General features: G+C 45.7%; 1 protein-coding gene across 1 annotated transcript; it reads left to right on the forward strand.

Annotated features, from left to right (window-relative positions):
* Positions 1-9254: 9254 nt before the first annotated feature.
* LOC149450639 (uncharacterized) lies at positions 9255-11009 on the forward strand. The gene has a single exon (XM_089691682.1). The coding sequence runs from the start codon at positions 9255-9257 to the stop codon at positions 10737-10739; it is 1485 nt and encodes a 494-aa protein (XP_089547808.1). The 3' UTR covers positions 10740-11009.
* The last annotated feature ends 3027 nt before the right edge of the window (positions 11010-14036 follow it).

Genomic DNA, 14036 nt, shown 5'->3' on the forward strand with positions numbered 1-14036 from the left:
ATAAAAAAATTTAAAATAATAATAAAAAAATATATATATATTTTTTTCATACTGTCACCAGTCAGTGTCCCTGTTCACCGCCATGCCAGTTATATGATGACGCTGTACTGCACTGGTGACAGTATGTAAAAAAAATAGTGAAAATAATTTTTTTTTCATTTTTTCATTTTCTGAAAAATTTTGACAAAAAAATACAACTTCACAAAACTCGCCATTCCTCTTATGAAGTATGTTGGACTGTCTACTCTGCAAAAAGGGGTCATTTGGGAATATCTGTACTGTCCTTACATTTGGGGGATATCTGTACTGTCCTGACATTTGGGGGATATCTGTACTGTCCTGACATTTGGGGGATATCTGTACCGTCCTGACATTTGGGGGATATCTGTACCGTCCTGACATTTGGGGGATATCTGTACTGTCCTGACATTTGGGGGATATCTGTACCGTCCTGACATTTGGGAGATATCTGTACCGTCCTGACATTTGGGGGATATCTGTACTGTTCTGACATTTGGGGATACCTGTACTGTCCTGACATTTGGGGGATATCTGTACCGTCCTGATATTTGGGGGATATCTGTACCGTCCTGACATTTGGGGGATATCTGTACCGTCCTGACATTTGGGGGATATCTGTACCGTCCTGACATTTGGAGGATATCTGTACCGTCCTGACATTTGGGGGGATTTGTACTGTCCTGACATTTGGGGGATATCTGTACTGTTCTGACATTTGGGGGATATCTGTACTGTCCTGACATTTGGGGGATATCTGTACTGTTCTGACATTTGGGGGATATCTGTACTGTCCTGACATTTGGGGGATATCTGTACTGTCCTGACATTTGGAGGATACCTGTACCGTCCTGACATTTGGGGGATATCTGTACCGTCCTGACATTTGGGGGATATCTGTACCGTCCTGACATTTTGGGGGATATCTGTACCGTCCTGACATTTGGGGGATATCTGTACTGTCCTGACATTTGGGGGATATCTGTACTGTCCTGACATTTGGGGGATATCTGTACTGTCCTGACATTTGGGGGATATCTGTACCGTCCTGACATTTGGGGGATATCTGTACTGTTCTGACATTTGGGGGATATCTGTACTGTCCTGATATTTGGGGGATATCTGTACTGTTCTGACATTTGGGGGACATCTGTGTTGTCCTGACATTTGGGGGATATCTGTACCGTCCTGACATTTTGGGGGATATCTGTACTGTTCTGACATTCTTGGACCTCAAGAAATTAGATTGGCTGTCAGTACTTCAGGATTGATCAATGTTCAGATCTATACCATAGTTTGTAAACTCTATAACTTTTCTAAAAACTAAAAAATACATCCTAATTTGGGTTATTTTCACCAAAGACATGTAGCAGAATACATCTCGGCCTAAATGTATGAAGAACAATTATTTATTTGCAAACTTTTATAACAGAAACAAAGAAAAATGTGTTTTTTCAAAATTTTCGGTCTTTTTTCGTTAATTTAGCAAAAAAACAAAAACTGCAACAGTGATTAAATACCACCAAAAGAAAGCTCTAGTTGTGTGAAGAAAATGATAACATTTTAGTTTGGGTACAATGTTGTATGACCGCGCAATTGTCATTCAAAGTGTGAGAGCGCTGAAACCTGAAAATTGGCCTGGGCAGGAAGGGGGTAAAAGTGCCCGGTATGGAAATGGTTAAAAAAAATTGTCATGGAAGGTTCCTCTCAAAATCCATACCAGTCTCGATGGGCTTGTTTTTTTTTTTAATTGCTGGGCAGTGCTGACAATTCTTTTGACATTCAGCTGTCGGCAGGAAACCCCACTGACACCAGGAACATGAATGAATGTCTCACTACTAAAATACGGCGTGACTTCATCATATAACTCATGCCGGATATTAGTAACTGAGCGGTATCTTCATACTCAGATGCGGTAAGACACCTCTCAGTCCTTCGTGTTCGACATTCACTGTAGAACATTCTGTAGGTTCGGATGTTTGACCGCGACCTGAACAGGGGGGTGTTCGGCCATCACTATTTGTGGTCTCAGGATTAGTAGAGTTGTCTTGGCTATTGCTGGTCTTTGTTACATTTCGGAAGTTGATTGGTCTCACCGGTCTGTTGTTCCTTGATAGGTACTTTGTATAAATCATCCTCTTTGATTCTCTTTCCTGATTGTTGAGCTCCATTTGTATCTTTGGTGTCATTATCTCTTCCCTCAGTTGAGGGTTTTCTTGGTGTAATTGTTACATTTTAGACTGAATTTCTAGGATAGATCTGTGGGGGTATTTTTAGTGTTTTTAGCTCCTCTCTCAGCTTCTCATTTACATTTTCTCACTTGTTTTTGAAGTTTTTCTTTTAATTGAACAAAGTCTCTCCCTAGTAGAGATTAAGCTTGTAATTTTTGGATTCTTAGATGTACTTTCTGAACGAACCTGCAAATCGAATCCAAGCATTCTGGTTATCAACTCATACTCCCACCAGGCATGGATTGAGCAGGTGAACCCCATAATAATACATGAAAACCTAACTTCTCCTAGGAGACTTATGGCTCTCTGGCAGAACTGGCTGGATACTCCGGTACTCACTCCCCATACTTCATTTGTCATAGGTTTTTATAGGTTTAACTTTTTTAGGCCCCTAAAAATGGACCCGGCCAACTGTACCCTACTAAATGGTGACTACATTGGAGGCCGATACTTGGTGTATGATCCTGTAGACACAGGCCTACTTGAACGGAGTCAGCTATCTATGTATGTACTGGAGAGAGTTACTTGCCATGTACAGGTGAATTGTTCTACGTTGCTTCTTTTTTCTCTTTTCATTTGTTTATAGAAGGTAAAAGTGACACCAGAGACAAAGCAAGTTATTGTTCTGTATGATCTGTAACATTGCCACAACTGCCTATACATTAGAATTAGAGATGAGCGAATTATTCAAAAATTCGATTCGGCTGATTCGGCGAATTCGCGGAATAAATTTGATTCGAGTCGAATATATTCGCTGCGAATTTAACTTATAAAAAGGGTGTTTCTAGGCTTCAGAGAGCCTTTATATTAGTGCAGAACACTGTACCTTTAATTTAAATGCCCTTGGAGTCTGCTGGGGAAGAGAAATAATACTGTCAGTCAGTATGACATGCAGAGGAGTGCCGTCGATCTTAGAATCACCGCACACTTCACTCATTTGGGCAGTCACGGGGCCAAAACCAGAGTGTGGAGCCACAGTGTGGCGGTGGAGGCAGCAGCAATGGGAGGCCATACAGCACCCTATGACAAAATGGAACCCACCAGCAGTGTGAGGAGACCTGAAAGTGGCACATGGCAGAGTGTGGCGATGGAGACAGCAGCAATGGGAGGCCGTACAGGGACCCATGACACACTCTGGACCTGGCAGCAGCATGAGGAGGCGGTACAGGGGCCCATGACAGATTACAGGCCTGGCAGCAGCATGAGGAGGCGGTACGGGGGCCCATGGCAGATTAGGGGCCTGGCAGCAGCAATGGGAGGCCATACAGCACCCTATGACAAAATGGAACCCACCAGCAGTGTGAGGAGACCTGAAAGTGGCACATGGCAGAGTGTGGCGATGGAGACAGCAGCAATGGGAGGCCGTACAGGGACCCATGACACACTCTGGACCTGGCAGCAGCATGAGGAGGCGGTACAGGGGCCCATGACAGATTACGGGACTGGCAGCAGCATGAGGAGGCGGTACAGGGGCCCATGGCAGATTACGGGCCTGGCAGAAGCAATGGGAGGCCCGTAATCTGCCAGCACCCTATGACAAAATGGAACCCACCAGCAGTGTGAGGAGACCTGAAAGTGGCACATGGCAGAGTGTGGCGATGGAGACAGCAGCAATGGGAGGCCGTACAGGGACCCATGACACACTCTGGACCTGGCAGCAGCAAGAGGAGGCGGTACAGGGGCCCATGGCAGAGTGGCGAAGCGTAAGCAGCTTAAATTGAAGGCCATACAGAGGCCTATGTTAAAAATAATAGCATGTTTGGGGCATGATTCATGGCGGATTTAGTCAGTTGTGTCAGGAACTGGTGGTTTGAAATCCAGACTAATCCACGCCTGATTCATTTTCACAAACGTGAGTCTCTCCACACTTTGGGTGGACAGTCGTGTCCTCCGCGGAGTTACAATACCTCCTGCCGCACTAAACACGCGCTCCGATGCCACGCTACTGGCCGGGCATGACAGCCTTTCAAGGGCAAATTCAGCTAGTTGGGGCCAAAGGTCAAGTTTCGTTGCCCAGTAGTCAAGGGGATTGTCTACCTCGGTTGGCAGGGTGCTGTCCAAGTAGGCCCAAGCCTGTTGTTTGAGGTCCTGCTCCAGGTCCACCTGATGCTGCTGCTGCTGCGGCTGGTTAGTAATTTCCTCACTGCGCTGGTGAAGAAAGCTACTCATCATCGACTGCAGACTGAGGCAGCCGCTGCTGGTGGAGCTGCCACTGCTCCTACCACCCCACCCCTCCCCTGCTGCCATGGCAGCGGAACGCGAGCGCACAGGGCCCACAGTGTCTGAGGATGGACGTTGGCGCAGAAAGGCAGAGACCAACTGACTACATAGGTGGTTTTTATAGTACGTTATTTTGGCCTCCCTCTCAGCAGGTGTGAAAAAGGCCACCATTTTTGAACGGTAGCGAGGGTCCAACAAGGTGGACAGCCAAAAGTCATCCCTCTGTCTGATGGTTATTATTCGGCTGTCGCTGCGCAAGCAAGCGAGCATGCTATGGGCCATTTGTGCCAAGGAATGCGAGGGACTCCCTGCCTCCATCTCCACAGCATACTGCCACGGTGCGTCTGGGTCCTCTGTCTCCTCCTCCTCCTCCTGTACCAGATGCTCCTGCTCCTCCATTCCTGTCCGCTGAGTGGAAAAACCACCCATTTCACTCAATAATTCCTGAGCACAAATGTCCTCCTCTACCTCCTCCTCTTCTTCCTGTCCTGCCCCCACAGGGGTCATGTGGCGTTGAGATCTGTGCGCCACGTCTACCGCACCCTGACCAGCCATTGTTAACAGCATTTGTTCCAGGACGTGCAACAGAGGAATGACGTCGTTCATCCCATAGTCCTGCCGACTCACGAATAGCGTGGCCTCCTCAAAGGGCCTGAGCAAGCGGCAGGTGTCACGCATGAGCTGCCAATGGCTGACATCGAAGTTACACAGGGGAGTACCTTTATCCGCTTGTAACATCAGGAAATCGGTGATGGCCTTTCGCTGCTCGTAAAGGCGGTCTAACATGTGTAGGGTTGAATTCCACCTTGTTGCAACGTCGCAGATCAGTCGATGATGTGGAATTCCGTTCTGCCGCTGCAGCTCAAGGAGGGTGTGCTTTGCGGTGTAGGAATGGCTGAAATGCATGCAAAGTTTACGTGACATTTTAAGGATGTCTTGCAGTGGGATGGTGGATTTTAGGAACCGCTTGACAACCAGATTGAACACGTGAGCCATGCATGGCGCATGGCACAACCTTCCTTGACGCAGAGCAGACACCATGTTCTTTCCGTTGTCGGTCAACATGGTTTCGATTTTCAGTTTGCGCGGAGACAGCCATCTGTCGATTTCTCTGTTCGTTACACTCAGAAGTTCCTCCCCTGTGTGACTACGTTCGCCAAGGCATACCAGGTGCAGCACAGCGTGACACCGTTGCGCCCTGCACATGTGATATGACGGTCGGGTAATGGGACTTGGCACGGGGGTGGCGGCTGAGGACACGGCGGAAGAAGAGGTGGTAGAGGCGGACATCTTTGCTGGACCAAGGACGTGCAAACGTGGAGGCAAAAGCGGCGTGACCTGTCCAAGTTGCTGGTGCGGCTGTGCTGGCACCACGTTCACCCAGTGGGCCGTAAATGACATGTACTGTCCCTGACGGTAGTTACAGCTCCACACGTCGGCGCTGCCGTGCACTTTGGCAGAGACCGACATGCTCAAAGACTGGCCCACCATCTCTTCTACATGTGAATGCAGGGCTGGCACTGCCTTTTTGGTGAAGAAATGCCGGCTTGGCACTCTCCACCGCGGCGCGGCACAAGCCATCATTTCTCGGAAAGGTGCTGAGTCCACCAGTTGGAAAGGGAGGGACTGCAGCACCAGCAACTTGGACAGGAGGACGTTCAGCTTTTGCACCGTCGGGTGCGTGCTCGCAAACTGTTGTCTCTTGGAAACGGATTCCAAGAAAGACTGCTGACGGAATCCGTGAAGAGGAGTAGCAGGAGAAGGAGCATCTGAACGAGCGGAAGATGCCAACGAGTGACAACTCCCCTCAGCAGAGGTGTTGGAGCCTTGACTGGCTGATAGAGGGCGATTGACGTCGGGTGACGGAGCAAGTAACGGAGCGGGTGATGGACCGGGGGCTGGGGCAGGCAGAACCGCCGTATCTTTATCACGGTTTTCCCAGGCCACCGAATGGCGACGCTGCATATGCTGACGCAACGCTGTAGTCCCAACATGGGCCCCCTGGCCACGCTTGACTTTCTGGCCACATAGTCGACATATGGCTACGTTTACTTCCTCGGGCGGCTTGACGAAAAATTGCCACACCGCTGAGTAGGAAACTTTGCCCCCGCTACTCCTCACTGGCTGACTGCTACTTCCTCCATGCACACCGGAACCACTACTGGCCATGGTGGTAGGCTGCAGTGGAGCTGGTGCTCTACTCCGTGGCCGTTTGGCTCCACTGACACTGCTGCGACCCTGCTGCCTCCTGGGCAACCCACCGACTGTTTTGCTCGCTGCTAAGCTGGCACCCTCTTCTCCTGATGATGCGGAAGCAATAGCCTGATGACGACGAGGCTGCCAAGTGCGATCAGCCTCATCATCATCAATTAGGGTCTCCGCCTCACTACTAGCCCCCTCGGCTGCGTCTGGGTCAGGAGACAGACCTGTCTCTAGATCGGCTACCAAGCCACTCTCCTCGCCAGTACTTCTTCGCCTGGCTGCTGAAGAGGCGGATGTCTCCCCCCGTTCCTGACCGCCCTCTGTTAGCTCTTCCTCACTGTACAGTGGGGCTGAGCCCACAGCATGCGATACTTCACTTGGTGAGGGAACACCAAAGGACAGGGGCAGGTAGAGGACATGTGATTTCAGTGGGCTTGCTCCCGGGCCATGCCAACTAACGGTTGTGTCTGACGTACCCACCGACCGTTGGCTGTAGGTGTCAGAGGTGACCTGGGAAGAGGAAGACGACCGAGCCAACCAATCGATGACGGCAGGGTTGTCGGTGGAGACACGACCGCTGGATGACACCGGGAGCACTGGCCTCTGGCTGCGAATAGTGCTGCCTCGACCCCTTCCTCTGCTGCCACGTCTGCTCGCTCCTGAAACATTGCCTCCTCTGCCACTCCTCTGCGTGTTGTCTGACATACTCTTTAATTCAACGATTCTGTGTCCCTGAGTAACGATTCTGTGTCCCTGAGTAACAATTCTGTGTCCCTGAGTAACAATTCTGTGTCCCTGAGTAACGATTCTGTGTCCCTGAGTAACAATTCTGTGTCCCTCAGTAACGATTCCGTGTCCCTCAGTAACAATTCTGTGTCCCTGAGTAACAATTCTGTGTCCCTGAGTAATAATTCTGTGTCCCTCAGTAACGATTCTGTGTCCCTGAGTAACAATTCTGTGTCCCTGAGTAACAATTCTGTGTCCCTCAGTAACAATTCTGTGTCCCTGAGTAACAATTCTGTGTCTGTCCCTGATTAACGATTCTGTGTCCCTGAGTAACAATTCTGTGTCCCTGAGTAACAATTCTGTGTCTGTCCCTGAGTAACGATTCTGTGTCCCTGAGTAACGATTGTGTGTCCCTGAGTAACGATTGTGTGTCCCTGAGTAACGATTCTGTGTCCCTCAGTAACGATTCTGTGGCCCTAAAGTCTCTGTGGCCCTAACTCTGTCCCTCAATACAGACAGGTCTGTCTCTCTTGAATGAACGGAGGCTAATGGAGAATTCTAAGATGGCCGCGATTTATAGCTCCACCATTACACAGTGCTGGCTGGCTGGCTGCTGATTGGCTAATGCGAGCACATGTCATTAATGAATGCATTATGGGTCAGCGCGCCTTGTCTGCGCGCCTTCAAAGAGATCCCCGCTCCGTCGCCACACATGTCGCCGCCATTTTTGGGAAAATTTGATTCGTGCACCCGAAGTTGGCTAATCTTCGGATTCGGCGCGAATCGAATTTTTCCTAATCTTCGAAACGAATTCCACTTCGTCATGTTCGATCCGCTCATCTCTAATTAGAATGTATGACTCCATTGTCTGGGCTGAATGTTGGATATACTGTGTGCACTTAAAAACTTAAATAATACAATTTAGTTGAATTAAAAAAAAAATTATATATATATATACAAATGATGATGTACATATGCTTTCTATATATATAACACAGGTGTCAAACACCTGTATCCAGATCCTGCCCTCTAAGTTATTCCATGTGGCCCTTGCACCTCTCCTGCAGGTACCCCCTTGTCTCCTCCCCCACCTTGTCTCAGCAGTCGGCAGCAGAGAGGAGAAAAGAACTCCTCTACCAAATCCTGCACTTCTCAGTGCAGCTGCAGCATCCCCTCATCTCCACCTCCCTTGGTCTCAGCATTCAGCAGACTCTGGTAATTGACTCCACTCCTCCTCTGGTCCTCCTCCAGACCCTGCACTTTCTGCTTTCCTGCTCTGCCCCCAAAGGAGGTGCACGGTGATGTTAGGATGGGTGTGGGGTTCTTGGCATCTGATGTAATGGGGGGGGTGAGGTGCTCTGGACATCTAGTCTTACAGTTACAACTGGCCCTTTGAGGACAACCATAATGATGACACAGCCTGCGATGATATATAAGATATATTTATTAATGATCATTAAAAATAAAAAACAACTTTAGCCCTTTATATAGAATTCTGATTTTTATTTTTGATTTTTTGTACAGGTGGATTGACAAATCACGTTTTCGGTCATGCTGGTCTTCGTGAATACAACTCAGTCACATGGGAAACCAAACATCTGGGTGTCTTAATTGACTGAAAGTTTTTATTGCAGTTCACTGGAGGAGTCACACAGGACACAAGTCATATCCGTGTTCTAAGTGTCATAAGTGCTTTGGGTCCTCTTCAACACTGATCCAACCTCAGAGGACAACATGAGAAAAGTCATTTCAGTGTTCTGGAAGTGACAATTGCTTTACAGTAAAGTCCAACCCATGTATACATAAGAGGAATCATTTCAAGCGATTTCTTGTTTGGAACGTGACAAAGATTTTACAATGGAGGCAAAACATATCACACACCAGAAGGGTCACACTGGAGAGAAGCCATATCAGTGTTCTGAATGTGACAAAGCTTTTACATGGAAGTCACATCTTATCGCACACCAGAGGATTCACACTGGAGAGAAGTCATATCAATGTTCTGAATGTGACAAAGCTTTTACATGGAAGTCATATCTTATCAGACACCAGAAGGTTCACACTGGAGAGAAGTCATATCAATGTTCTGAATGTGACAAAGCTTTTGCACATAAGTCAAGTCTTAACACACACCAAAGGATTCACACTGGAGAGAAGCCATATCAGTGTTCTGAATGTGACAAAGCTTTTTTAACCAAGAATAAGCTTATCATACACCAGAGGGTTCACACTGGAGAGAAGTCATATCAGTGTTCTGAATGTGACAAAGCTTTTGCACATAAGTCAAGTCTTAACACACACCAGAGGATTCACACTGGAGAGAAGCCATATCAGTGTTCTGAATGTGACAAAGCTTTTTTAACCAAGAAAAAGCGTATCATACACCAGAGGGTTCACACTGGAGAGAAGTCATATCAGTGTTCTGAATGTGGCAAAGCTTTTACACAGAAGTCATATCTTATCACACACCAGAGGATTCACACTGGAGAGAAGTCATATCAGTGTTCTGAATGTGACAAAGCTTTTACACAGAAGTCAAATCTTACCACACACCAGAGGATTCACACTGGAGAGAAGTCATATCAGTGTTCTGAGTGTGACAAAGCTTTTGCACATAAGTCAGATCTTATCAGACACCAGAGGATTCACACTGGAGAGAAGTCATATCAGTGTTCTGAATGTGGCAAAGCTTTTACACAGAAGTCAGTTCTTATCATACACCAGAGGATTCACACTGGAGAGAAGTCATATCAGTGTTCTGAATGTGACAAAGCTTTTACATGGAAGTCATATCTTATCACACACCAGAGGATTCACACTGGAGAGAAGTCATATCAGTGTTCTGAATGTGACAAAACTTTTACACAGAAGTCAATTCTTAACACACACCAGAGGAGTCACACTGGAGAGAAGTCATATCAGTGTTCTGAATGTGACAAAGCTTTTGCACATAAGTCAAGTCTTAACACACACCAGAGGATTCACACTGGAGAGAAGTCATATCAGTGTTCTGAATGTGACAAAGCTTTTACACAGAAGTCAAATCTTATCATACACCAGAGGGTTCACACTGGAGAGAAGTCATATCAGTGTTCTGAATGTGACAAAGCTTTTACACGGAAGTCAGATCTTATCATACACCAGAGGATTCACACTGGAGAGAAACCACATCAGTGTTCTGAATGTGATAAAACTTTTAGACAGAAGTCAGTTCTCATAGCACACCAGAGGGTCCACACTGGAGAGATGCCATATCAGTGTTTTGAATGTGATAAAACTTTTAAACAGAGGGGAAACCTTGTCATACATGAGAGGGTTCACACTGGAGAGAAGCCATATTAATGTTCAGAATGTGACAAAGCTTTTACAGGTAAGGCCGGGCTAATCTATCACCAGAGGATTCACAAGCTTGAGCTGCATAGAGGAAACTCCAGAAGAAGGGGCAATATTAAAGAAGTCACAGCTGTCCCATTAGGCTCACAGGCCCAATGTCTTCCCACAAACTAGGGAAGACATGATGCTACTTAAAAAAAAAAAACTTTGAACAAACAGGACTCTAATGATCGGATTCATTGGGTTTAGTGCTTATGTCCATCAGGAACACACCTAGAAGGCCTGTGAATATTTTACCTTTGGACATTTCTTCAGACAAGCAGCAATGACTGAGCTGTATTCCTCATCATTCTCATCTTTATCCTTTTTTATGGAGCATTGACTGAACATGTAATGCTTTTTCATCATTCACTAACTGAGCTATGTTCCCATGTGTTTTCTTCATTGCCAGAATATGACCAACAATGTCTCAGTACCAGAGTCTAGGATGGGGTCCAATGGCTTCTTGCCAAGCCTCTGAAACCTCATTAGGAGAGTCCATTCCAGGTTCTTTTGAGAACTGATACATCATAAGCTAGGCTTGAGGGTTCAAGCTAAGCCCACCTTGTCCACACCTCCCATTACATGTTCCACCTCCTCTCCCATGATCAATGCCTCCTTTCCATGTTCCATCTCCTCTCATGGATGACAGCTTTGCAGGCAGGTCTGTAGCTGAGATACCAGCCAGATAGAGGTCTCTGGTTAGAGAGTAACTTCTTAAGCTGGTGTAGGCCTTCCAACAAGGAGTTAATGCTGTTTTAGGGGACGTATTCAACAGTATCACCTACTCCCAGCTGACCACTTATGTTTCATCTGGTTTTCTCAAAAGGGATTCTATCAGGTGAAGATTGGATGTTCTTGTTATCTTTTTTTTTTCTGTCCAGCTATTTCTCATCTCCATAAACTATTCACACGGTACAACTGCAAGAGATCTGAACTTACAAAGTGCTAAGTGTGCGGTCATATTCCTACCACTTCTTCTGGGAGACTGAAATTCCTCTTATTGGGGTTCACCTTAATGACTCTGAATGAACGGGTCCCTTTTTGGGGCAAAGTGTGCAAAGAGCACTAATTATTCCTGGAAATGCTAAGACATCGACACTAAAGTGTAACAATGGGCAAAATCAATAATTACATAAATGGTGCAATCTGTCATTAGCATAAATGTTTTATGTTTTTCCAAGTCTCCCCTCATAACATTTTTATTACCTGTTGACCCTCTCAGTAGATCTGTTTTTTCTGCTTCTTGTAGAAGGCCAAGCTATGTGGCAAAAATGAAAGTTGGGGGGGTAGAAAACACCATATAACACTGCTGGGGGTGCTTACAACTGTCATCTTCCATTCATATGGTGGGTTGAACCTTATAGAAATCCTGTTGCTGTAACTGCTGTAGGAGCGTTAGCTGAAGTTGGACTTTACTTGTTGTGTATCTTACTTATAATCTATCTAAGACTTCCCTGTACAGGGTGACAACACTGCTGTGTAATGTTCCTGCAGAATGATCAGGGTTGTCACCCTGTTACAGAAGGTGGGGAAATAACAGTTCTACAGACAGGACCAACAGCTGATACAACTATGTTACAGAGGGAACTCTGGGAATGCTAATGACAGATTGCATTACACATTCAGTTAGCAGACTTCCTGCTGTTGGTCTTCTGTTTGAATTGTGTTCTGATATTTACTGTGCTGCTGTAAAAGGTGTAAATGATTGCCCACATGTTTCCTGTAGTAGCAGGGACTACAAACTCATATCAGGAATATTAGTATGGGTACTTACCCAAGGGGGTCACTTTTTTGGATTTGGAACAAACATTTCACATGGTTTGTTTCCATTAATGGCACCGACAAGGGGAGTCTCACTTACTTCACTAACAATAGGAAAGCCAATCACAGACCAGTAACATTTCATGGTTTCTCAATGTAATTGCAGAATGTTCAATCCCCATTGGTCCAATGGATTCCTAGTCCTTCCAGATAACATTTGCTTCTTGTGTAAAAGGAGCATCCTAAAATTTCTTCCCTTCAATTCCACCCATAGCTGTACTTTAGGTTATGTTGCCCCTCCCCCCCATATCTGTAAGGGAAAGCCTCAATTTCTCCCAATACTCCCCTGGCCTTCCAGTGAGAAGAAACATTTTCTCTGGATTGGAGATGCTTTATGCAGTGAGCCCTTCATAGACGAGATGGGGAATCTAAGATATGTAAGATGAACCGGTGTACTGGAGTCATGGATCAGGTAACCAATGACACCATTGATGTTATAGCAGAGCTGACAGCAGAAGTGGCTCCACCACCTAAGGTGGTGTCACAGGACTGCATGGCAGCTGACTATCTCTTGGCAGACCAAGGTGGAGTCTACAAATGGTATCAGATGGAGAGTGTTGTACGTTTATATTAGATAATAAGGATCTCAGAAGGAGATATCTGCACAAGGTAAAGGAGTTCCAACAGGAACCTGGGTGGGGGGAGGTGGGATCCAATGTTTTGGGTGGGTTTAGTTGGAACCTGGTTGAGTAATATGGTGGGTTTGCTTCTTAAGCCATTAGTTGCTACCATAGTTTTGATTTGGAAATGTTATATATTGCTGTATTTTCTTTCACTGCCAGAGTTTATTTTGCTTTTTTTTTTAGTTAAATTCACATTTTAGGCCATATGATTAGATAAACCCCAAACATTTCTTTTATTTTCTGAAAGCAGAGACTCTGGAGAATATAATGGTGGCAGTTGCCATTTTTCATGTCAGAAAATGAGTACAGCTGTTTATCAAATACATATTTTCTGTAAAAAAAGATAATGTTAGTGCACAAAGAACACAATATATGACCCAATTTGTTTGGTGAAATATAAAATATGGGGTTGTCATCAAGTATATAGATACCAAACATGTCAAACTTTACAAATTGTGCGTACTTGTGAAATGGTGACAAACTTCAGAACCAAAAATTGTTCAAAGGTGACACTTTAAGAGCCTTTATAGGTTATCAGTTCAGATAGTTATCCGTGAACGATGGCCTCAGAATGATTGTTCTCACTCTCACTTGTGCAATGATATGTAAAATGTGTCGTATAATTTGTTTTGTGTTTTTTTTAAATTTTTATAGTGTTACTTTAATTTTTTTTCAACTCTTTTTTACTTAAAATGGCTTCTATCAGATAGGGGGTTGGTACATATTTCTGGTCACAGGTCCTCTTTAAAGAGACATCAGAACATTATTAGACCCCTAATGTCCCCTCTGTACCCCAAGAAAGATGGTCAAACACAGATCA

This window comes from Staurois parvus, unplaced genomic scaffold, assembly GCF_062004578.1.
Source record: "Staurois parvus isolate SC_StPar_1 unplaced genomic scaffold, SC_StPar_1.0 ptg000569l, whole genome shotgun sequence".
Classification (NCBI taxonomy): Eukaryota; Metazoa; Chordata; class Amphibia; order Anura; family Ranidae; genus Staurois; species Staurois parvus.

Bases quoted from the DNA above. Each gene is read 5' to 3' on its own strand.
- LOC149450639 (XM_089691682.1), top strand. From the start codon at position 9,255: ATGGAGGCAAAACATATCACACACCAGAAGGGTCACACTGGAGAGAAG.